This window comes from Ipomoea nil, unplaced genomic scaffold (assembly GCF_001879475.1).
Source record: "Ipomoea nil cultivar Tokyo-kokei standard unplaced genomic scaffold, Asagao_1.1 scaffold2279, whole genome shotgun sequence".
Taxonomy (NCBI): Eukaryota; Viridiplantae; Streptophyta; class Magnoliopsida; order Solanales; family Convolvulaceae; genus Ipomoea; species Ipomoea nil.
The window spans coordinates 2,729,452-2,754,224 of record NW_017618707.1 but is presented as its reverse complement, the minus strand read 5'-3'; the positions used below and the strand labels follow the sequence as shown (position 1 = coordinate 2,754,224).

At 34.3% G+C, this 24,773-nt stretch overlaps 2 protein-coding genes and 1 non-coding gene across 5 annotated transcripts; 2 read left to right on the top strand and 1 right to left on the bottom strand.

The window, feature by feature from the left end:
• The first annotated feature begins 720 nt into the window (after positions 1-720).
• Positions 721-802, top strand: TRNAS-GCU. The gene has a single exon. It is a non-coding gene; the product is annotated as a tRNA-Ser (tRNA).
• Positions 803-1,760: 958 nt separating this feature from the next.
• LOC109150456 (pentatricopeptide repeat-containing protein At1g53600, mitochondrial) lies at positions 1,761-4,001 on the bottom strand. Its single transcript, XM_019298368.1, has one exon. It carries the CDS (start codon positions 3,993-3,995, stop codon positions 1,821-1,823), a length of 2,175 nt encoding a protein of 724 aa, XP_019153913.1. The 5' UTR covers positions 3,996-4,001; the 3' UTR covers positions 1,761-1,820.
• Positions 4,002-8,208: 4,207 nt separating this feature from the next.
• On the top strand, positions 8,209-23,922 carry LOC109150562 (putative callose synthase 8). 3 transcript variants are annotated; one of them, XM_019298499.1, is made up of 42 exons: positions 8,209-8,621; positions 8,652-8,763; positions 10,169-10,269; positions 10,468-10,589; positions 10,715-10,796; positions 10,908-11,018; positions 11,218-11,337; positions 11,521-11,613; positions 11,715-11,806; positions 11,979-12,105; positions 12,695-12,832; positions 12,983-13,059; positions 13,140-13,308; positions 14,181-14,306; positions 14,406-14,523; positions 15,008-15,336; positions 15,787-15,839; positions 15,927-15,987; positions 16,471-16,552; positions 16,662-16,711; positions 17,027-17,113; positions 17,204-17,338; positions 17,430-17,524; positions 18,163-18,247; positions 18,337-18,497; positions 18,610-18,733; positions 18,837-18,931; positions 19,011-19,149; positions 19,308-19,459; positions 19,582-19,688; positions 19,780-19,902; positions 19,999-20,067; positions 20,148-20,316; positions 20,422-20,524; positions 20,648-20,767; positions 20,849-20,964; positions 21,145-21,228; positions 21,534-21,646; positions 21,732-21,961; positions 22,233-23,081; positions 23,183-23,368; positions 23,455-23,922. In XM_019298499.1, exons 1-42 carry the CDS (start codon positions 8,469-8,471, stop codon positions 23,683-23,685), a joined length of 5,889 nt encoding a protein of 1,962 aa, XP_019154044.1. In that variant the 5' UTR covers positions 8,209-8,468; the 3' UTR covers positions 23,686-23,922. The 3 variants fall into 3 exon arrangements, with proteins under 3 accessions (XP_019154044.1, XP_019154045.1, XP_019154046.1); XM_019298500.1 differs by lacking the exons at positions 8,209-8,621; positions 8,652-8,763; positions 10,169-10,269; ... (2 more) ...; positions 10,908-11,018; positions 11,218-11,337 and having other exon boundaries at positions 11,531-11,613; positions 11,719-11,806; positions 17,430-17,565; positions 18,138-18,247; XM_019298501.1 differs by lacking the exons at positions 8,209-8,621; positions 8,652-8,763; positions 10,169-10,269; ... (3 more) ...; positions 11,218-11,337; positions 11,521-11,613 and having other exon boundaries at positions 11,720-11,806; positions 11,998-12,105; positions 17,430-17,565; positions 18,138-18,247.
• Positions 23,923-24,773: the final 851 nt, after the last annotated feature.

The following is a 24,773-nucleotide window of genomic DNA, read 5'->3' as shown; positions in this document are numbered from 1 at the left end:
ATTAGTGTTAAATGGTCAATTTGCAGACTATTATTATTTCATTTATTTGTTCACACCAAATGGTATAGTGATTGTGACTATAACAACTTTTAAACTCCTGCGTTGAACATCCCATCCATTTGTTCACATCAAATAATGAAGAAACATACAATTGATGAGTAATTTACAATGCCGTATTGCCGGCCATCAGATCAATTTTTGTAAAAGGAGTTATTAAAATAAAAATAAATGCAACAAGTATATATTTTTGTTTGAAACGATTATAATTTTTTTTTTTTTTTGTTTTCTTTTAATGTATTGTACAAAACTGTCATATATATTTAATTTAATAAAGAGAGTTCAATTCAAGGTTTGATAACTTTATTTACTCAAAAATTTAATTAAACCACTAAACTTTTAAAAATTGTAATTAAATCCATAAATATTTTATTTGGAAACATTGAAGCTCATGTTGATAACCAGTAATTATAGATTATTGCTTCCCTCCAACCAAACAAAAGAATTTGTTTACCTTCAAAATTATGTAAAAATTAAGTGAGATTAGAATTGTAATTCTCTCTAACCAAATGCCCCGTTATAACAATTCAAAAGCTATGATGAATGGCAAATCAATCTCAAGAGTAAGTATTCTTGTATATCGTACACGTTTTTCTTTGGAAACTTTTAAAAGCGTTATATAAAACTGTATTAATAAAATCATTTAGAAGCTTGTATCAATAGGTCGCTTTGGCCGAGTGGTTAAGGCGTGTGCCTGCTAAGTACATGGGGTTTCTCCGCGAGAGTTCGAATCTCTCAGGCGACGAATATTCGTTTTAAAACTGCTCAAATTGAATGCGATCTTTTGAAACGAAAATGTATTTTAAGCACGCACGTCATTATTTCTGTAATGAACCTAGACATCAATAATGAACCTATACATCAATTTCCTCGAAAATCTTTCAAATAAAAATATTTTTTTTGTTGAGATTGAATCAATCTTGGCAATGTTATCACAAGATATAAAAAAATTATTGTTTGGTTGATGTGGGGCCGTCGCAGGATCCAAAAAAAAAATTACATTTTCATAAGATGTGTGTGTTGACATGTTTTTAGAGTACCATTATGGAATTTGATTATCCCTTAATTAGAATATTCATTCCCTAATAAAATAAAGATTCCATTATTCTCCTTTTTAATTGGTAATTTGATTTTTAAATTTGGATTATTTTTATTTTTGTTTATATTGGTGCTTTGAATGTCTTTATATTATAATAAATTGTCTTATTTTTTATTTTGTATTTTAAAACATTTACTTTCATTATAAGATCATACATAACCAAACAGTAATATTGGTAATCATTCATATTCCACCCTACTACCAAACATGTAAAATACTTTTACCAAAACACATTCTCATAACCAAGTATTTGATTCCCATTCTGATTCCGATTCCCATGTGCGAACCAAACACACCATCTCCTAATTAGACTATGCATGTCCTCCCTCAACATCTGGTCATTTTTTTGTACTAGTGTTGTTGTAACACAACCAGGATTTTGGGATTTTGCCAATTATGTTACTACAGTAATCAGCAAGTTATAATAGAGAGAGTATCATAATCTGTGGAATCCAAACTCCCCTAATTGATAGGCTTTCAAGAAATTACCTTTAGTCCTCATCAAAACATGAAGCATACATGCCAAGAAAACAGGCATGGGAAAAGTTTCATTTCAGATAGCTCCAAAAACAAACTCCCATACTGGAAAACTGAGGCCAAAACATTGAACCAGAAGTGGATGATTCTGATTAATAGTAGAACATATCTGTGTTCACAAAGTTTATTAACAACTATAAAAGTATAACTCATTGTCATCTATACTGTATATCCTTTTCATTTGATCTGTAATCATCCATAATGTTATCTTGATCTCATTAAAGTTCATATGAGAAAGATCTCCTGACAGGAACATGTTAACATTGTTTTTCAACAAGATCCAACTGCAACCTGGACTCTTCTTTATCCTTTTCAATTTTTTAGCCAATCTTACTTGTTCCTCATCCTCCTTCTTCCCCAGAAAAGAGTAAATGTCTGACAACACAACATAAGGAGCAGAGTTACTCGGCTCCAACTTACAAATATGCTCAGCTGCAACCTTAGCGAGATCAAGTCGCAAGTGAGTCCTACTTGCACTGAGAAGAGCACCCCAAACCCCAGAGTGGGGCTCGAGTGGCATCGAATTGATCAAACTCATTGCCTCATCAAGCAAACCCGCTTTACCAAGGATATCAACCATGATCGCATAGTGGTCAAGTTCTGGTTCTATCATATATAATGATCTCATGGAGTTAAAGTAGTTCCATCCTTCTTCTACCATCCCGGTGTGTGCACAGGCTGAGAGAACACCGATAAAGGTAATGCCGTTTGGTTTTTCACCTTCACTCTCCAGCTCTTTGAATAATATAAGTGCTTCATTGCCTAAACCATTTTGGGCAAATCCAGTTATCATGGCATTAAAAATAAAAATGTTGGGTTCCCTGACAGATTTGAATATTCTATACGCATCGTTTAGGCTTCCGCACTTGGAATACATTGAGACGAGGGAGCTTTGGATTAGCAAATCATATTCCAAACGCAGTTTGAAAACATGAGCATGTACCTGCAAGCCCTGATTCAATGCTGCCAACCCAGCTGAAGCACTGAGCATACTGGATAAAGTAATAGAATTTGGTCTAACTGCACTTCTAAGCATCTCTATATACAAGCAAATAGCTTCCTCGTATTCGCCCTTATGTACAAACCCAGAAATCAGAGTAGACCAAGCAACGACATCTTTCTCGGGCATCATTTTGAACAAAGAGATGCACATCTCAGTCAACCCTTTGTTAGAAAACCCCATAATCATAGTGGTCCAAGAAACCACATCCTTCTCTGGGGCCATCTCAAAAAGTTCATAAGCCTCTTCAAGTCTTTCACCTTGAACATAACAGCTAATAAGAGAATTCCATGAAATTATATCCTTATGTATCATTGCATCAAATGTACTTCTAGCTGCGTTTATATAACCAAATCTAGAATACATGGTTATGATGGAATTGCCTAAGAAAACATCACATTCATGTCCTAAACGTAGGACCAATCCATGAATTTGACAACCTAGTTCATATTTACAGTATCTCCCACAAGCTTCGAAAATTATAGTGAATGTAGTCGGCTCAACCCTCATCTCACCTTCCCTTCTCATTTGCAGAAACAATTCAAACCCATCCTCAAAGGACCCTACTTTCATATACCCATTGATCATAGAACTCCAAGTTACCTCGTTTCTCTCCCACATCACATCAAACAACTTCCTAGCCTCAGTAAGATTCCCATTTTTGCAGTACCCATCCACCATTGAACTGTAAGAAACAACATCCTTTTCCACCATACTCTCAAAAACCTGAACTGCCTCCTCCAACTTCCCATTCTTTAAGTACCCATTTATCAGCACATTTGAACAGACTGGCTCACGGAAAACCACTGGAGTCTTGTGATACAATTTCTCAGCCTCAATGAACCTCCCTGCATTAACAAACCCCGTGACCATAGCCGCAAAAGACACTGCATTTCGCTCTGGCATTGACCGGAAAAACTTGAATATCTCATCAATCTCAACTCTGCTCCTCATATAAGCCGTTAACATCGCATTCCACGACACAACTGTTCGTTGTGGCATTTTGTCGAACAGGTCACGGGCTTTCTTGAGCAGCCCGTTTTGACCGTACGCCGAGAGCATTGCCGTCCAAGATACAATATTTTTAGCGGACATGCCATAAAAAATTGACTCAGCCTCTTCAATGTTTCCTTTCCGGCCATTTTCCGATATCTGGGAATTGCAGTATATGAGGAATTTGATCCGATCAGCGTTGCAATTCTCGAGGGTTCGAGTTGCAGAAATGAAGTAACGAAGGATTGAAAGAGAGGTGTAGTTTCTGAAAGAATGGTGGACTCGAAGGGCCCTTCGCATTGTTAACATGCCTGGGAAAGCATTATGACTTCTATTAAGCAACAAGGCTTTTCAAGGACCAACACCAAAGCTTTCTTGATAAGCAGCAAAGCTTATAACAGAGGATGATAAATAGTAGAAGCAACCATTAGGCACTATCTTCACATGTCAAATCTAAACAAAAATTATTTTACTGACAATTGGGTGATTCGAATTGATTTCTCTTTAACGTACATATTTGAATTCTCAACTAAATAGAAGGGATGAATGGGGAAGAGACACACATGATATATTACAAGCTAACAAGCATTCAAGCATTACAAAGCTCACAAACGTCATTCATCTAGATCAAAGAGACTCAAGCTTTATAGATTCGATGTTCTAAAGTATTTTTAGTCGGAGTATTCACATACAAGCACATTTATAAGCCTTGCATGACAAAATTGAGAACTTGTCCACTACTGTCTCTTCTTTGTCCACTGCATCCCACTGAAGAAGCTAGTCAAACAGATACTGACCAATCAAAGTAAATAACCAGTTTAGGAGGAGGACTCCGTTACTACCCTTCACACCGAAGGGATCTCTACTATGGCAGACATAGGGGATCACTCGTATTGTTTTTCCCAATATCCTAAGGTCGAATTCCCTTTATTTTTGGGCGAGGAATACCCTATGGTTTGGCTACTTTGTTGTAAGTCTTCATTTCACCATGTTGACACACTAGACAACGAACGTGTTTCTCTGGTAGCACACCACATGATTGGCGAGACCCAACTATGGTACCATTATGAAACTGTGGTGTCACCGTTTGCTTCCTGGGAATTGTTTAAGGAAGAGTGTTGTTTGAGTTTTGGGCCACCCCGGAGCATTAATCCACTAGGCGAACTGAAGTTGCTCTTTCAAACTGGAGGCACGTTAATGATTATGTCAAGGACTTTCGAGCTCACATTGCATGTGCAGGCACAGTACTCCTAGACCAACGTGTTGATCTTTTTACCGGTGCTCTGGACAAGGTACTTATGATCGATGTAGAAAAGACCAAGCCTAGTTCTCTAAACAAAGCCATTAGTACAACATGTGACTTCTACCAAAAATGCCACATCTTAAGCCTTCTTTGCCTGCTAAAACGACCAACAATGACCCACACCCCTGCCACACCTTCCCTCTGCACGTGTCTCACTACCCCCACAACAACCACCCAACCACACCAAATCACCCTGACCTCTGTATAAATTCTTATCCCCAGCGGAAAAGGCCAAGAGGGGAGCCAATAAATTGTGTTATAACTGTGATGAGCATTTTTTTCTCGGATATAAATGCCGCCACCTTTTTATGTTATGGACATTTAAAGACGGCGAAGAACCGTCTGCTTGACTTGCATCCACGGAGAAATTTCCTGAATTCAGCCAAAACGCACACGGAGGAATCACCTGAATTCAACCCGAACGTCATCACCTACTTCAATCTTGATCTGCGTGGAGGGTGTAATAATACAATCTCGTGAGTCAAAGATACAAATCATGCTATCAATTTGCTATGGAAATCAATTTAGTTATCTTATTTCCTAATTTATTAGTCGTTTCCCTTTTTTATTTTTAAGTAAGCATATTTTAAAATATTGTTTTACTTTATGTCTTAAGCTTTAACTTTCAGAAAATATTAAACTGTCTTAGTAATAAATTAAAATTTGAATAAAATTAAAAGAAAAATTAAAAGAAAAATTTGAATAAAATTAAAAGAAAAATTTTTTTCCTCCAACTTCTCTCCCATTTTTCCTTCACTATAGAGAAAGCAATTCGTTACATTTTTCTTATAATAATCACCAACCTGTGACACGTAACCAAACATCTTACTCATATCAGTCTTTGCCTCTGACATGACTAACTATTCCTATTCTTAACAGGGAAGAAATTCCTCTAAACAACAAAAAGTATGTTTTTTTTTAAAAATAATAATTTCTGTCTGTTTTCCATTTGTGATGCATGGAGTCATGTACATGAGAGTTTCATACTTTCAGCACTTTTTTCAAGACTCACTAAAGCTGATGAACCCCACACACCCGGCCTCTCAGACAAACCACCCATTAAGGTGCCACATTTTAATGTTTTTTAATTAACCACCAAAAAAAAAAGTTTGGCCCAGAAAGCAACAACCTTTCCACCTATAAAGATTTTTGACCAATTACTTAGTGTCCCAATCTTTATTTGCTAACTCGCAGATCGAGTTCCTCTCATTCCTAACTTTCTTCACATCTCCTTTTTTTTATCTGGTGAAATTAAAGAAAGACAATTAGGAGAGCACTACTTCATATATTAACATCAACATGCATGTGCAGCCAAAATAATTGAGCAATAAAAGTAGCTTTTTCACTATGCCAAGTTTAACCATATATAGTAATTAAACTTGATTTATTTAATTTTCATAACAAACTTTTATTTTGTACAATGACCTCTTGATATTCTATAATCACATTAAACTTTGATTGTTTAGAAATCTAACTGTTATTGTGTCACATTCAGAGAGTTTTTATTTATTACTTCATTTACAAGTTTTGAGACCTAACCGATCAATACTAAGCGAAAAAAAAAAAAAGAAAAAAAAAAACAATACTAATTAAATTTTAAGAGTATTAAGTTCAATTCAATTTGGACTATTATTTTTTTTTCTTTTTTTTTGGATGTTACTCAGGATTTTCATTGTCGAACACAGTAAAGTCAAAAATCGAATCCTTGACATTTGGTTAAAGATAGATGAGTCCCTTTCCACTCAACCACACCCTCCAAGTTAATTCAATTTGGACTATAAAGTCATTGGTTTCTAGTAATGAATCATACAAATCGAATCATTTAACTAATAAGATTAAGATTGTCAATTTCGAAATTATTTAATCATAGTAGGAATTAGGAAACTGATAGAACATTTTTTATATTTAATAGGAAAGATAAATATGCTTTAACGTGAGAGTGAGTGAGTTAAACACAATTTTTTTTTTCTATAAAAAATGGGGTGTTATTATAACAATTTTTATTTATACAACTTCCAATTAAGCATTTATTTGTTTAATTCATACTTAGATAGCCTTCCTTTGAAAGAGTGCATGACTAGACCTTTATATCTCTAGATGAAAATTAAAAGAGAAAAAAAATAATTGTAATTCAAGTAGTTAATCGCTTTGGATCTCAAGTCATTTTGTTCCAAACTAGTTACAATTAGAAAAATGGATTGTTACAAATGCACCCTGTTGCCTTCCAAATACATCCAATTCATAATATATATATATATATATATATATAGAATTACATTCATGTAAAAACATGGCTTAAAATACAAACGTGTGGACATTTCTGGATCGTTGGATTTTGGATATCTAAGGTTGTGATTAGTTTTTATGTTTTTGTGTGTTGTGTCCGCCTGTGTGCACTGTCGTTCATGGACGTGTGCACACTTGCCCAAATATTGTAGATTCACACATACATACTAAGGATGTGTGCACATCCACATTGAGGTGTGTGCACTGTCGTCCACAGTTGTGTGCACACCCACATTGAGGTGTGTGCACGATATATGTCCACATGTTTGTATTTTAAGGGTGTTTGCATGTGAATGCAATCTTAGGGTTGCATTCACATGCAAACACCCTTAATAAATACAAACATGTGGACATATACCGTGCACACACCTAAATGCGAATGTGCACAAATTCGTGGACGACAATGCACACATCCAATATAGTATGCATGTGTGAATCCGTAATATTTGGGCCGGCATGCACACGTCCATGAACAATGACATGCGGGCAACACACAAAATTATAAACACTAATCACAACTTTAGATATCCAAAATTCAACGATCCAGAAATGTCCACACGTTTGTATTTTAAGCCCTGTTTTTACATGAATGTAATTATATATATATATATATATATATATATATATATATATATATATATATATATATATATATATATATATATATATATATATGGGGTTTAGGCTTCCGCCTAAGATTTCATAAAAAAGTAAAATAAAATAAAGAAACCAAAAGAAAAACAAAATAGTGTATGTAAGCAAAAACAAATTCATAAGTATATACGATGGATGATTCACGTACATTTTGATTCCTTAAGCAAGTGAACAATGGGCGGGCGGCCCCATTCTTGAACTTTTGGCTTTAATTTCCACTTTAAACACACATACATACACTAAGAAAATACCCGCCAAATTAAAGAAACTCCCTCATGCCAATTAACAATTCCCCTTTCAACTCCAATGCACGTTAACACAACCATTATATTCAAGATCAATCAAAAAGCAAATAAAAGCAAAAAAGATAGACGACATATCCCAAAAAGCAACAAGGAAAAGCAATCGCATACATATGTATATGTATATACACCAAAGATCCCATTTTTAGTTTATACTATACATACTCTCAAACCCATGCAGCAAGAAGATCAGAGTTTCTTGGTTTTGTGTGTGTAGCATATATATATATATAATATATGTCTTGGTCGTCGGAGATCGTTGTTGCAGAGCCCATCGGCGAAGGCACTTCCTACGGCGATGAGGGGGCTAGTACGAGCTACAGTAGAAGCGGCGGCGGCGAGAGGCCGGCGTTCACAAGGTCAATCACTTACTGGCCGCGTGAGCAGGCCCCCGAGCCCGAGCCCGAGCCCGAGCCCGAGCCCGAGCCCTTTGACAGTGAAAAGCTGCCCGTCACTTTGGCCTCCGATATTCAGAGATTTCTTCGTGTTGCCAATCAGATTCAACTGGAGGAGCCTCGTGTAGCCTATCTTTGTAAGCTTTTCTTTTCCCATCCTTAGCTAGCTTCTATATATTCACTCATACACTCAATTCTAGCTTTAATTAGCTTGTGTATAGTAGTAGTAAATCTCTCAATACTTATCCTATATATATATTTTTTGATGGAATGATGGCTATGAAAATTTGATTTCCTATATAGGCCACATATATGCCCCGGTCCAAAGTCAAACTTATTATCTTCTAGTTATCAAGTCAAAAATCTAACAATGGACTAACTTTACTATGGTCTCAATTTATATAAACTCTTACATTTACTTACTAGTTATTACTAAGTTAGAATTTAATACTTATTAAATAATTAAACATACACTGTCTCTACAGCACTTAGAGTGTAGTGAATGAGAAATCTCACTTGTTTTTAACAATGTTGGGTGTTTGGGAAGACGATGCCAAATTTACATGTTTATCCTTGTTATTTTTTTTTATTAATTGTTTTTATCCAAATCTAATAGAGTGTTAATGAAATGAATAAAAATTATCACTTTAAAAATAATATTGGAGGGACAAAAAATAAAAATATTTACATCTGAGGACGAAATATATATGCCATTTACTCTTTTTTTTTTCGTTTTCTTTTTTTTTTTTTTTTAAATCTTAATAAAGATATACTTTTTCATAATTTATCATTACGACTCAATTAGAACGTGTTCACAAAAAGTTTGAATAAAGAAATAGAAATAGTGTATAATTCTTGGATGCAGCATTATAAAATTGTCATTATTTATTTATATAATTATAGCGTCGAAGGAGGAAAGATAGGGTTAGGCCGTTTTTAGAGTTTATTAAATTCTAAAATTTACATTGGGTTTATTCATAATTTGAATTTAATATTTGGTTATCCAAGTTTTATTTGAATGCTCCTAAGTCCTAAGTCATTTTTTCCCAATTGAATTAGAGAACATGACTTAGTTCTAAATTATAGGTATAAGTTTAGACTTTCAATTATTATTTTTTAAGATAAAAAAGTTACTACTTGAAATTGTCTATCGGGTAAATTTTGCTTTCTAATTCAAAGGGTCACAAGATAAGATAACTGATTGGCTCAATTCAAAAATAGGAATAGACTGCTCCTACTAACAATTAAACTTATAACATTAATTATCAACAATAATTTAACTAATTTAGTTGAATTGTCAGACTCTCAGTTATTATTATTAAAGCTAGGATGTTAAGCGATAAATACTCCAAAGGAATGTATGTATTAAATAATTTGCACGAACTTAACTCACTGGTGGTTCAGTAGATTGTATTTGAGACAAGACTGAGTGTATTAAGCATTAACATTTAACAGAAGCATTTTATTTGATGCATTCATTTATGGAGATCGCTACTCATTAGTGCATGAGATTTGATGAGTTTAAGTTTGTGGAACTTACAGGTCGGTTCCATGCTTTTGAAGTAGCCCACAACTTGGACCGGAATTCAAATGGACGAGGCGTACGACAATTCAAGACTGCTCTTCTTCAACGCCTTGAACATGTAAGTATGAATTTTCACTGCTCTTTTCAATTACTTCACGCAGATTTTGAAACACACATCTATACTATACAGTAACCAAATCCATTACTAGCTTGTTTGAATTCATTCCTACTTGTCCTGTTTTCTAATTTTTCTTTTCCTCACTACATTTCGATGAATTTGTTCCGTCCCATCTAATGCTTCTGCTATGATCCATAGGATGAAGAAACCACTATTAGGAAAAGGAAGGAAAGGAGTGATCTGCGTGAACTTAGACGTGTTTATCATAAGTTCAAAAACTACATCATCAAGCATGTTGGAGATTCCAATCTTAAGAATAGGTTAAATTTCCTACTATATCATAAAATTACGCTCTCAAACTACTTACTTTTTGTTTCTGGAATTATCAAATTCATTATTTCTGTTGTATAATAGTTTGATGTTACGTTCTGGACTATTTTTATAGAGAGAAGTTGACCAAAGCTCGAGCCATTGGTTCAGTTTTGTTTGAAGTATTGAGCATAGTTTCCAGTGCAGCAGGTTTTAAGGTTTTGTGGACTATTTTCTCTTTTCTCTTTTCTCTTTTACTTCTCCTTGAAGCAAAATTTTCCATCAAATTGAAACATTCTCTTCTTCTGTTTTCTCTATCTTGTTAATAGGCCCTTGCTGACAATGAGAGCATTGACACTAAATCTGAATTATTTGTGCCATATAACATCCTCCCTCTTGATCAGGGAGGGGTTCATCATCCAATTATGCAACTTCCAGAGGTGTGCTTCTAGTTATTTTATCAAAATTTTTTAGTAACCATTATGGTGTTGTGTTCCTTATTGCTGCAGCTGTTAGCATCCAATTAGTTAAGTAAAAGACACTAATTTGGCATTCCCGATTAATTATAAGCTCTCTGCACCTGGCTTGATCACTATATGATGATAGAATAAGTTTTGAAAATCTGAAAACTTTCTGCAGATAAAAGCTGCTGTTGCTGCTATTCGCAATATTCGTGGTTTGCCCTTCCTTGAAGAATGTGGAAGACGATTGGCTTACATGGATATGTTTGATTGGCTCCAGTTTTGCTTTGGATTTCAAGTAATACAACCCCTCCCCTTCCCCTCAGGAAATACAAATTAAAAGAACTTGCTCATTTTTATGTATTTCTATATTCATATTTTGACAACTTAGTCAAATTAACAAAGATATTGTCAGTTCTGATTGCTTTAAACATTTTATTTTCTTATATCCTTGAATATCAAATTGTCTTTCTTATGTCAGAAAGGAAATGTTGACAACCAGAGAGAGCATTTAATTCTTCTTATTGCTAACATCAATATCAGGCTAGCTCATAAGCAAACATTAGTTCCAAAGGTATCAACTGTGCAACTCACTGTTTGTATTCAATTGATTTATTTAATTTTGTATTATATTTTACTTTGTTTTTTTTTTTTTTTTATATATCTGTGTATTAGTCAGGTGATCTTGCTGTTGATGAGCTCATGAAGAGGTTCTTCAAAAATTATTCAGATTGGTGCAAATTTTTGGGTAGAAACAGCAGCATTAGGTAAGATTACTTCATTATATCTGTGCTTTGAATATTACAGCCTCACTTGCCACCTCCACCCCCCAACTACCTGCAGGCTTGGTATAAAAAATTATTATTTACTTGCATAAATGTTGGTCTTCTGGTTTGTGATTTGGTCACAGTTTGCAATTCTTATTTCAACATAATGCAGACTGCCATTCCTGAAACAGGAGGCCCAGCAGTACAAACTTTTATATATTGGACTTTATCTTCTAATATGGGGAGAGGCTGCTAATTTAAGGTTGATGCCAGAGTGCCTATGTTACATATTTCACAATGTAAGTTGAGACCCCTGTGCTATTGTTGTTCTTTCCTGTTACGAAAGTAAAGAGAGAGTTTTTGAATAAGTTGTGTATTGCATATTAGAAAAGAGAATACACAGCCCTATAAATACATGCTAGAAGACTTCTAATAAGGAAACAAGTTTCCATATGACTACCTACTAAAATCCCTATAAATCTCCAAGCTGCCTAATATATATAGGTTCAATATTTCTTGTACATTCCATAACATTTCCTTTTTCCTTTTCAATTGCAATTTTCAGAACTTGACATCAGCTTTTTTGTCCAGTGAAAAGAAGTTCGATCTCAATTACTGATTCTTTTCTTACAAATGTTCTCACTCAGTTCCTGTAATTTTATTGTTTAAGACGAAAATAATGGTTTATGTTGATAGTTTATCAAAATGATAAGTCTCTTCTAACATCAACTTGTATAGAGTTATTGATCTTTGCAATTTATGCAAAAAATGAATGATTTGTAAATGCTGAACATGTATGCAGCACAAGTATTATATGAATTTTCGCTGGATGTAACTATTATATAAATACTAAATGATATTGCCATGCATGCATTATCTCTGTTTTAGATGGCCTATGAATTGCACAGCATGTTGATTGATGCCGTAAGTATGACAACTGGAGAAAAAGTTATGCCAGCTTATGGAGGAGGATATGAGTCCTTTCTTAACAATGTAGTTTCACCAATATACGAAGTTATAAGTAAGGTACCAGTAAAGTCCTGGATGCTATCCATCTTACAGTCTTTATAAAAGGATTGCAACCCGCTTTTCTGTATATATGAAAGGATAGCAGGAGTGCAGTCCATCTTTCAGTCTTTACTAATCTGGTTTCTTCCTTTCCATCAAATACCTAAGGAAGCCGAGAAAAACAAAAATGGCACAACTGATCATTCAACCTGGAGGAACTATGATGATCTCAATGAGTTTTTCTGGTAAACTTTCAATATATCTCTTATCTTGTTATAGCTGCCAAATATGATTAGTTATGAGGTACCCATTGCTTAATTTTCAGGTCTCCAGATTGTTTCCAAATAGGTTGGCCCATGCGCCCAGACCATGATTTCTTTTGTATAAAATCTGTACCAGATCAGAAAGTGAAAAAGGCTCGGAGTCCAGTTGGAAATGTTGAGGACAAAAAAAATGATGCAAATGAAGATGAAAATGAAGATGAAGAAATGGGGGTAAGTATACCATTTAGATAATGCTGGTGATAAGTAAACTCTTATAGTAAAACCATCTATGGTTTTGTTTCAGTCCAAATAAGTACTAATTTTAACTAGTCTTTATGCCTTCCAAGAGCAGAGTGATGGTTCAAACTATGTAGCATATATGCATTCTTGAGCTAAGTCCTGGTGCAGTTTAATCAATGACTATTTTAATTTCCCAAAAGAAATATCCTTGCTTTATAGCTCTGCAAGATACAAATCCACTATATAACTGCAGAACTCAATGATAATTTTCTGGGAAAGTAAACGTTGTCTCTTCATTGAAGAATTTGATTACATAATAAGAATTTTATATCTTTGAAGTGGCTATGGACAAGAATAAATAATACTCCATAGTACAAATCAATTGCCAGGTTGTTTGGTTAGTCTTATAACATAATTTTGTTTCTTTCCTTCTCCTTCCCTCCAAAATAGTTTTTCCAGCTTTGTTAAGTAATCAAGTTTTGAGTGTCAAAACCAAGAAAAATGTGCTGACATTGCACCATGTCATAGTTGTTTTCTTTTATGCCTAAAACTATTTACTAGTGAACTGTACTATGTTCGTACCTTAGTTGAAGTGTAAGGGACAGATTTGAGATGATCCTTGTGTGTGACAATCACATATTTTATCAAAGTTGTTCAGTTGATTATTATTACTTGTGGAAAAGAACAGTAAACTCTTTGGTGTTTAAAGTATTGTTTATTCTCTTCCACTACATACTGCACTGCTGTCATAGTAGTTTGATAGTGGGATGCAGAAAAATTTAAATAAGGTTCATGCTTAAAGACTCACACCCTTAGTAATTTTAGATCACACTATTCACAAAGCTCTTTTTGGTGATCTCTAGTTGAAAGAAGAAGAGCCACGGAAACCAAAATGGTTAGGGAAGACAAACTTTGTGGAGATCCGTTCATTTTGGCAGATTTTTAGAAGCTTTGATAGGTTATGGAACTTTCTTATCCTTTCACTTCAGGTGTGCTTACAATTCCTTGTCTTATGATAGTTAACCAAATTACTGACACTTGTTAAGTTATTATCCTTATCCTTATCTTCTTTAATTTATTCCATTTAGGCTATGATAATTATGGCATCTCATGATTTGGAGTCTCCTCTACAAGTGTTTGATGCTACAATACTGGAGGACGTTATGAGTATCTTCATTACGTCTGCCATCCTTAAACTTGTACATGGTATGATTTCTCATAGTAGAATAACCTGGTATATAAATGGTTAATTTTCTAAATGAAATGTATTTGATGGAAAACTAAAGATCTTCATTAGCTTTCAAAATAAAAATAAAAATAAAATGTCTATATGAAAAAGCACTTTAAGCACAGGTATTTTAGACTTATTCTTAAAATTAGAGTGAATGAGTGCTAACGTTACCACCTAAATCTGTGTCTCACATTGGTAGGGCATGATAGTTTTATAGGTTTGGACGTTGTTCTTCATGTTAACATTAGAATTGACCCCTTTTGCATGAAAAGTTTAGATAGTTGTCATACTTATCTTTTATATTAGCTTTTCTTGATTCTTTGTTACCTTAGAACTGCAATATCTCTTTTCTAATTTTTATTTCTCATTACCTTTTTATTCTTTATTTAAGCATTTAGTGGCTTATTATGTAGTCAAAATGTAAAATAGAAGAACCTTAAGAGGTTCCTATTCTTGCAGCTATTCTGGACATTGTATTTACATGGAAAGCAAGAAGTACAATGGACTCTGCACACACTACAAAATGTCTACTGAAGGTGGTTGTTGCTATGATATGGACCACCATTCTTCCAATATTTTATGCAAATTCTCGACGAAAATATACTTGTTATTCAACAGACAGTGGAAGCTGGCTTGGAGAGTGGTGTTATTCCTCCTATATGGTTGCAGTTGCATTTTATTTGATGACTAACGCTTTTGACACAATTCTGTTTCTTGTGCCTGCGGTTGGAAAATACATTGAGACCTCCAATTTCCGTGTATGCACACTTTTGTCTTGGTGGACACAGGTAAAAAATAATTACCCTGCTCCACGAGTTGCAATGTGTTAGACAAGTGGTATTTAAGGTGCAATCTTAGACCCAGATATTATTATGTTATTCTAACTAATTATCTTTACAGTTCATGTCAAATCTATGTGATATACTGAAAATTATATAATGCAGAAGATCAGTATAGGAAAAATGAGCAAATCAATCATCTTTGACTTTTAAAAAGAAGTCTTTCATCTGCCGTCTCATACTGTTATAGTTGCCTGAGTCCTAATCTAGTTATGAGAAGCCAAATGAATTGTACGAGTTTACAATGATTTTCTATTCCTGTGATGATGGAGTCATTACACCTATTATTATTATTGCACCCACATACCTGTCATAATTTGTTGGTGGATTAGATATTTTCCGTAGTAATAATGGAATATTCATTACACTTACCAAGTTTTGTTCCTTTGCAACATGCAGCCTAGACTATTTGTTGGACGAGGAATGCAAGAAAGCCAACTCTCAATTCTGAAGTATTTCTTGTATCCTTAACTTTGAGCTTGTTTGCCTGGAGTATTCTTTAGATGGGCTTCTCAAAGTATGTATATATTTGCTTGTAGGTATACACTCTTTTGGGTCTTGTTATTGCTCAGCAAACTCACATTTAGCTATATATTTGAGGTGAGTGATGCCAGATCTTTCTCTGAAAATCTCGAATTGGATATATCACATTCTATTATTCATTAAGAAATCCGAATAGCCAACTTAGGGGGAAAACACATGCATTATCTAAATGCTTTGTTGGTTCTGAAGGCTCATGTAAATATGTGCTGCATTTCTTGTTGAATTGTTTTGGACTCAGATGGAGAGCATGTCCCAGCTAATAGAGTTTGTGATCAGTAGAGGTGTGTAGTTAATCCGAAAGAAACATATGTGTCTTTCGCATCCTTTTTAACATTTAGGAATGTGTTTTTAAAAATGGTTTCAATATTTATCAGCTTATCAGCCCTTTGGCTGTTATACATATTACAAAGTTCAGAATGTGCAGTGCGCAATAGTCTGGTCAATGACCTAGGAATGGTAGTACCGGTGTCAGTTGCAATGTGCACTTAGGCATAGGAATGTAAAGTAGAATCTCAGAATCAAATTCTTGTTTGTATACAGATAAAACCACTTATATCACCTACAAGACAGATCATGACAATTGGGGTTAAAGGTTACGACTGGCATGAGCTTTTCCCCAAAGGTACTACTTTACTAGCTTTATCAACTATTTTATTTGCTTCCTGCATGACTCAAGACTCAAGTCAAAGTTTTATTCATTGAGATCATTTGAATGAATTTTCTCCATTCAGTGCAGAGTAATTGTGGAGCGATCGTTGCTATATGGGCACCTATTATATTTGTAAGCTTCTATAAGAATCCCTCTTATGTTGAACTTGATTTAGTAAACTATGCTTGAAACTCAAAGTGATGCCTGCAAAACTGTAACCCCTTACGTTAAACGGGCTAAAGACCAACTCATATTGGAACTAAAGAAGCCAAAAATAGTTAACCCTTTGTTCCTCTTGTGTCTCCATTCTCAATCTTTTATAGTGGTTATAGTCCTGATCTCATAACACAAATCCATTTCATTACCTATCTTACTGGTATCCTGTATTAGATGCACTTTGTTGCATAATGTGTTTTCTTTGGCATACTTAGTAGTGGTTTTGTCCAGGTATATTTCATGGATGCACAAATCTGGTATTCTGTTTATTGTTCTGTTTTTGGTGGAGTGTATGGAATTCTGCGCCACCTTGGTGAAGTAAGTGACTCCATATTTGATTACTTTCCAAATCTGTCAAGTTTCTCATTTCTTTTTTTTTTTTTTTTCTTCTTTCTTTTCTCAACACAGATTAGGACCTTAAGAATGCTGAGAAGCAAATTTCACACTTTGCCTTCTGCATTCAACAAGTATCTTGTTCCACCACAAGCAAAAGACAGTCCGAATGGAATAAAAAGGTTGTTATTCCACCAGAGATTTCAAAAGGTTATATCTTGTTAAATTTTGAAATGAACTTGCTACTTCAGTTACCTCCTCCGTTTTTCCAAAGTTGTTCACCTTTTAAGTTAAATTTCAGGCTTCAGGAAATGAGAAGAATGGTGTTGTGAACTTTGTTCTTGTATGGAACCAAATTATTTATAGCTTCCGTGAAGAGGACTTGATAAGCAACAGGTTAATAATGTCTGTCAGATTTATTTGTTTTACATTGAACTTTTAATAGTGTTTTTTTCTCGAAATGGTAAGTATACAATGTATTACATTACAACAGGAATTAAGAGTTAATTCCAATGACAATTAAGTATTTCTATCTGTGGTTATTGACTTTAATATCAATCACATTTAGTCCTCGATTATTGAAAATTTGCTAGATTCAGCCTTCTGTTACCGATTCCATTGGTTGGCCACTTGGCCATCAAATTCGAGATGAAATTGTAATTTCCTTACTTTGGTACCCTTGAAACCTTTGTCAGTTAGTCTAAAGCAGTCAAATTTTCCAAATTAAGAGTCAAAATCAGACTCCACTCTCTATTAAAAACTCCATTTCACCTTTTGTACATGTGGAGTTTGATTCTCAATTTGGGGATTTTGAATGCTTTAGACTAATTCATGAAAGCTTCAAAGTGCCTACATATGAAAACTAGCTACAACTTTATCCTCAAATTTGATGGCCAGCCAAACAATTCAGGACCAATAGCTCCATGAAGAGAGATCACCAACCCTGCAAAGAGGGACTACACAATGTAACTTCACTAGAATTGCCCATTAATCTTAATATCATTAAACATGACTTTATGTTTCACTAATAACAGGGAGGTGGATTTGATGAAAATACCTGTGTCATCAGAGTTACTCTTAGGCCGGGTTCGTTGGCCTGTATTCCTCTTAGCAAACCAGGTACCATGTAAATTTTGGAATTCTTTTCTCAATTACTTGTAATTCTCCTAACATTTGTTTAAAACCTATGGTTCATTGTTCATCTTTAGCTTTCAACAGCACTTTGTATAGCCCGAGATTTTGTGGGAAAAGATGCACAACTTTTGAGAAAGATTAAAAAGGACACCTGCATGTACCTGGTTGTAACTGAGTGTTATGAGTTACTGAAAGACATCCTAGAAATCCTTGTTGTTGGTGACCTGGAGAGAAGGTGCATAATCTAATGAGTAATCTAAAGTTGACATGATATTTGGCTTCTTTTTTTTTTTTTCTTTTTTTTCTTTTTAATTAGTTGTAGACTATCATGACTTTCTGCCTTTCAGGATTGTTTCTAGTATATTCATTGAAATTGAGGAGAGTATTGGAAGATCAACTTTTATTGAGGACCTAAAGATAAGCGAACTACCAAAGTTATGTGAGAAATGTATCGAGTTAGTTGAACTTCTGGTAATTTTTCACATAATTTCAGTTAATCTTTTACTAAAGATGATTTACTTGTTCATTTTTTCCAACTAATGTTGTTCATGTCAACATAAATTGCCGTATCAAGGTTGAGGGAAATGAAGACGACCATAGCATAGTAGTATTGGTACTCCAAGATATATTTGAGCTCGTAACCAGTGATTTGTTGCGAAATGGTTCAAGGTTAGATGCTAAGATTCTTATTGCAAGTGATCGAGATTTTTAACTTCATATTGTCTGCTAAATTCTTGATCACATACAGAGTACTGGCTTCACTTCACGCTCAACAAGAAATGGAGGAGCCAACTGAAATTTTTTCTAGTCCAATTGAACCACTACTGTTTGCATCAAAGCACTGTATCCATTTTCCGTTGCCAGATACTGACTCCATAATGGAAAAGGTGCTTCAATTTACTTCTTATGTTTGCCTCCTAATAAAATAATTTATTTAATACTTTCTACATTTGTGTTCAATAAATGCCATTTTTAGTGTTGTATTATTAAATTATAAATGGAAAATGTAAAGCATGGACAAAAACTTATTTAAGTTTTATGGTAGATCAAACGATTTCTTTTGCTGATCACTATCAAAGATAAAGCATTGGATGTGCCCAAGAACCTGGAGGCTCGGAGACGGATTTCATTTTTTGCCACATCTCTATTTATGGACATGCCAAGTGCCCCAAAAGTACGCAACATGCTGTCTTTCAGGTTAAATCTTAGCACTTCACTTGTTTATTGTTTTTGTACTGACAATTACCTATTTACTTATAGATCATTTTAGAATATGCTTTTGTACAGATTTTTTTTTATTTTTTATATTTATTTTACAGCATTCTGACTCCACACTACATGGAAGAAGTTAAGTTTTCATCAAAAGAGCTTCGTTCAGGCAAACAAGGAGTGTCCATTAGTTACTATATGAAGAAGATATATCCAGGTTGGCACATACAATTTGTTTTAAGTAGCTGAGTGGTGCAAAACCATTTCTCTTTCATTGTATAGGATCTAACTTTGACTCTTCTATTCAGATGAATGGGAGAACTTTTCAGAACGTATAGGAATGGAAATATCAAATGAATCCAATGATGACCTTTATGAGGAAGATCTCAGGAAATGGGCATCTTTTCGAGGGCAAACTCTAAGCAAGACAGGTCCAGTTCATTGATATCCATTTTCATTCTAATATGAATTCTGAAGATGTACTACTTTCATCATGCATAGTAATATTTTCTTTATTCCTTTAACAGTGCGAGGAATGATGTACTACAGGGAAGCTATAAAGTTGCAAGCTTTTCTTGACATGGCTGAGAATGATGGTTTGTTGGGACCTGCTTGCTACATGTTCTTTGCGTGTGTGTGTGTTTTTGGTCTCCTAAATCCAAACTCTTTTATGCAGACATACTTAGAGGTTATGACACAATTGCAAGGGGAAATGATAGATTAGCAGCTCAACTTGAAGCATTAGCAGACATGAAATTTACTCATGTTGTTTCCTGTCAAATGTTTGGATCTCAAAAGTCCTCCGGAGACCCACAGGCACAAGACATACTTGATTTGATGAAAATGTACTTTCTGAATGAAAACTAACACACACACACACACATATAATTCTTGGCTAAGGACAAGATCTTGGAATAACATCTTTTCTGTTTGGTACTCTTGCTCAAAAGGTATCCTGCTCTCCGTGTTGCATATGTTGAAGAGAAAGAAGAAGGAAAATCTCAAAAAACTTATTCATCTATACTGGTTAAAGCTGTCAATGGTTTTGACCAGGTAAACTGCATCTGCAATTCTATGTCAGTGATTTTCAAAAAATAAAAGTTAATCAAGAAATGCCTTATCATTATAAACTTCTTTTAGTTATAGTCACTATATAACTCCATTTTTATATTGTAGGAGGTGTATCGCATTAAACTCCCTGGTTCACCAAATATTGGAGAAGGCAAACCAGAGAATCAAAATCATGCCATAATTTTTACACGCGGGGAAGCTCTCCAAGCAATCGACATGAACCAAGTATTCACTGCCTTAAGTTTTGGCTTTTGGAATCAGAGATTTACAAATTTGTACTAATAACATGCCCTGACACTCTGACAGGATAATTATATGGAAGAAGCTATCAAAATGAGAAATATCTTGCAGGAATTTCTGAATAACAGAGGCCATAGGCCTCCCACGATCATTGGCATGAGAGAACATATATTTACTGGAAGGTTACCATCTAAAATCTTGAAAATGTAGTAATTTGTTAATAGACGCCATATTTCTTTAAACAGTAATACGAAGGTTTTTCTTCACACAAAACTAGACATTTTAAGAACTCATAATGTATTTAGATATCAATTTAATCTTGTAGTTATAAGTTATAACTGAAGAAGCTTTCATGATTTCAGTGTTTCTTCTTTAGCTTGGTTCATGTCCTATCAAGAAACCAGCTTTGTTACAATTGGCCAAAGACTTCTAGCTAACCCACTCAGGTAACTTCCTTTGCTTTTGCATGCTTATTCTGAAGATATAGAGAAAATACTGCTAAACCAGATCTCAGAATTTTTTTTTTTCTAGAAAATTAAAATTCAGCTCAATATTCCCTTTACAATAATGCAAGTATCCTTTCAATCAACAAGGTCTTCTGTATTTTTTTTTAAAACCATCAGTTATTTTGAAGAAATCCATATTCTGCCTCTTAACCATAACAAACATTACTTAAACTTTTTTCTATATATGATCAATAATTATTTTTCATTTTCACTGTTTGACTTCATTTTTTCACAATCAAATACAGGGTCAGGTTCCATTATGGTCATCCTGATTTGTTTGATAGAATATTTCACTTGACAAGGGGAGGCATAAGCAAAGCATCAAAGACAATTAACTTGAGTGAGGATGTTTTCGCAGGTTGCAACTGGCTTGGTTCGAAATATTATTTGGCATCATTAAGTCATATTAAATTTAAATTAATAATCTCTGGATATACATGCAGGATTTAACACTACACTACGACGGGGATCTGTTACATATCTTGAGTATATGCAAGTTGGCAAAGGTCGTGATGTAGGACTCAACCAGATCTCAAAGTTTGAAGCGAAAGTAGCAAATGGCAACAGTGAGCAAACAATTAGTCGAGACATATACCGCCTTGGACATCGATTTGACTTCTTTCGGATGCTCTCTTGTTATTTCACAACAATAGGTTTCTACTTTAACAGCCTGGTAATAGTCAAATCCCAAATGTCTCCTTTCTTTTGCTTTTCAAACATGAAAATTCCATTTAATTTGATGTTATACTTTTGAAGTGAATATTTTGCATAAAATATCTAAAGCCGATTCAAGAGCCATATTCTAGATTACGATACTTTCTTAAATGAAAAAAAAAAAAATCATTTTTTCTGTTGAAGCTCTTAAGTTTTAATTTGTTCATTGATATATCTGGCTGCTTCAATATTTAACATCTGTTATCATTATTATGATAAAAATTCTGCAGATATCAGTGATAACAATTTATGTGTTCCTTTACGGCCAGTTATACCTAGTCCTAAGCGGTCTTCAAAAAGCACTTCTGATTGAGGCAAAAGTGCAAAACTTAAAGTCACTTGAAACGGCTTTAGCCTCACAGTCATTTATCCAGCTTGGGCTCTTGACAGGCTTACCAATGGTTATAGAGATTGGGCTCGAGAGAGGGTTTCTCAATGCACTTAAAGATTTTGTGCTCATGCAACTGCAACTGGCTGCTGTATTCTTTACATTTTCATATGGTACCAAATCTCACTACTTTGGTAGAACAATCCTCCATGGGGGTGCCAAGTATAGGCCAACTGGGCGCAAGGTTGTGGTTTTTCATGCAAGCTTCACTGAAAACTATAGATTATACTCACGGAGCCACTTTATAAAAGGATTTGAGCTTCTGCTTCTGTTGATTGTTTATGATTTATTTAGACGAGCATATGAAAACACCATGGTTTATGTACTGATTACTTATGCCGTCTGGTTCATGTCAATGACTTGGTTGCTTGCACCGTTTCTATTTAACCCCTCTGGATTTGACTGGGGCAAGATAGTAGATGACTGGAAAGATTGGAACAAGTGGATACAGCAGCAAGGTGGTATAGGAATCCAACAGGATAAAAGTTGGCAGTCTTGGTGGTATGACGAGCAAGCTCATCTCCGTCACTCAGGGCTGCTTTCTCGGTTGATTGAGATACTTCTTTCTCTCAGATTTTTTCTTTACCAATATGGGTTGGTCTATCACCTTGACATATCCGGGAACAATAAAAATTTCATTGTTTATTTGCTCTCGTGGGTTGTCATTGTCATGATTTTCCTTTTGGTCAAGGTAAACTTCTATCCTGCAATTCTCCTTCTCTCAGTATAAGTTGTTCATTTTAATCATACCCTGTTTCGATATTCATGTTATCATTTGAACACGATACACAGGCTGTCAGTATCGGGAGGCACTTTCTCAGCGCAAACTATCACCTAGCCTTCCGGCTCTTCAAAGCACTGCTTTTCCTGGGAGTTGTGTCTACGATTATAACCCTCTCAATCATCTGTGATCTATCAGTAAGAGATTTGATCGTCTGCTGTCTAGCGTTTCTGCCAACCGGATGGGGCTTGATATTGGTAACATTGCAACGATATATTTATTCCCTAAACATTAAAATTTGATGATAAATCAAAATCTCATTATATTGCTTTCTGGTTCACAGGTTGCACAGGCTGTGAGACCGATGATTGAAGGAACCGGGCTATGGCATTTCACTCAGGTGTTTGCTCAAGCTTATGATTATGGAATGGGAGTAGTTATCTTTGCTCCTCTAGCTTGCCTGGCTTGGATGCCAATCATTTCCGCCTTCCAAACACGGTTTCTTTTCAACGAGGCTTTCAACAGGAGCCTGCAGATTCACTCTATTCTGTATGGGAAGAAGAAACAGAAATAATGAGTTCATCTCAGCACAAAATTTTTTCAAAGCAACAATCTTGTATAGTTGGGGAAAGGAGAAGTATATTCTGTTATGTGCAGTCAAATTGTTGTAGCTGTAGATAGATATAGATCATGATTCATAAGATTTTATTATATTGTAAATGTAAATGAACCCACTGATAGTCACCTTTGGGAGGTTGATGCAATACAATATACATATTTCATAGGGAAAAATGCATTTTTAGATCTTCAATTGTTTCTTAGTAGTTGTTTTAGTTCTTAACGTTGCAATATACTGCTAACACAGTAACACTTCAAAAAAGTTATAGTTTTAATCTTTGGAGCAACAAAATTATTGAATTTTATTAAAATATTATTTAGTACATGTGTATTTTAATACAGGGTACTTTTTAATGTTTATTCTTTAACTATAATCTTTGTAAAAATCCCGCCTAATTGGTGCCTAGGTGTTAGGCACCGGCTGTCCGCCTAGTGTATCACCAAAATCGGTGATTTAAGCATCGTCTAGGCACCGACTAGACTGCCTAGTAGGTTGATTAGCTATTGTTCTATTTTTAAAAAAAAAATGAGTTATTTCATTCGAAACGATATTGTTTTGAAATAAATAACTCTAAATTATTTAAATTCTAAATATTTTTAAGTTAATATTTAATATTTTAATATTAATTATTAAAGCATTAAATAATTTATAATTATTAAGTTTTAAAAAATTTAAAATTTAAAAAAAGAATACACGGAGCCTAGTGATTTTGTATATTGATATAATAAATAGCTTGTATTGGGGTGTTTGAATTTAGTATTTGGATTTAGGTAGTCAGACGATTCTCTAAGTATAAAAAATTAGATCTTTAAAAAAAAAAAAAGTATAAAAAATTAGTGTTTAAAAAAATATATATAAAAAATTAATATCCATTTTAAACATAATCTCTACACTACTGCTATCAAGATTTAAACCTTAGTCATTTCTTTCAAACAGTAACTATTAAATCAGTGAATTAAATCCTTACTTGCTTATAATCTCACGAAGCGTATTACTGTGGTCTGTGGAGAATTAAAGTTAAAATTAAGAAATAGGTTGAAACT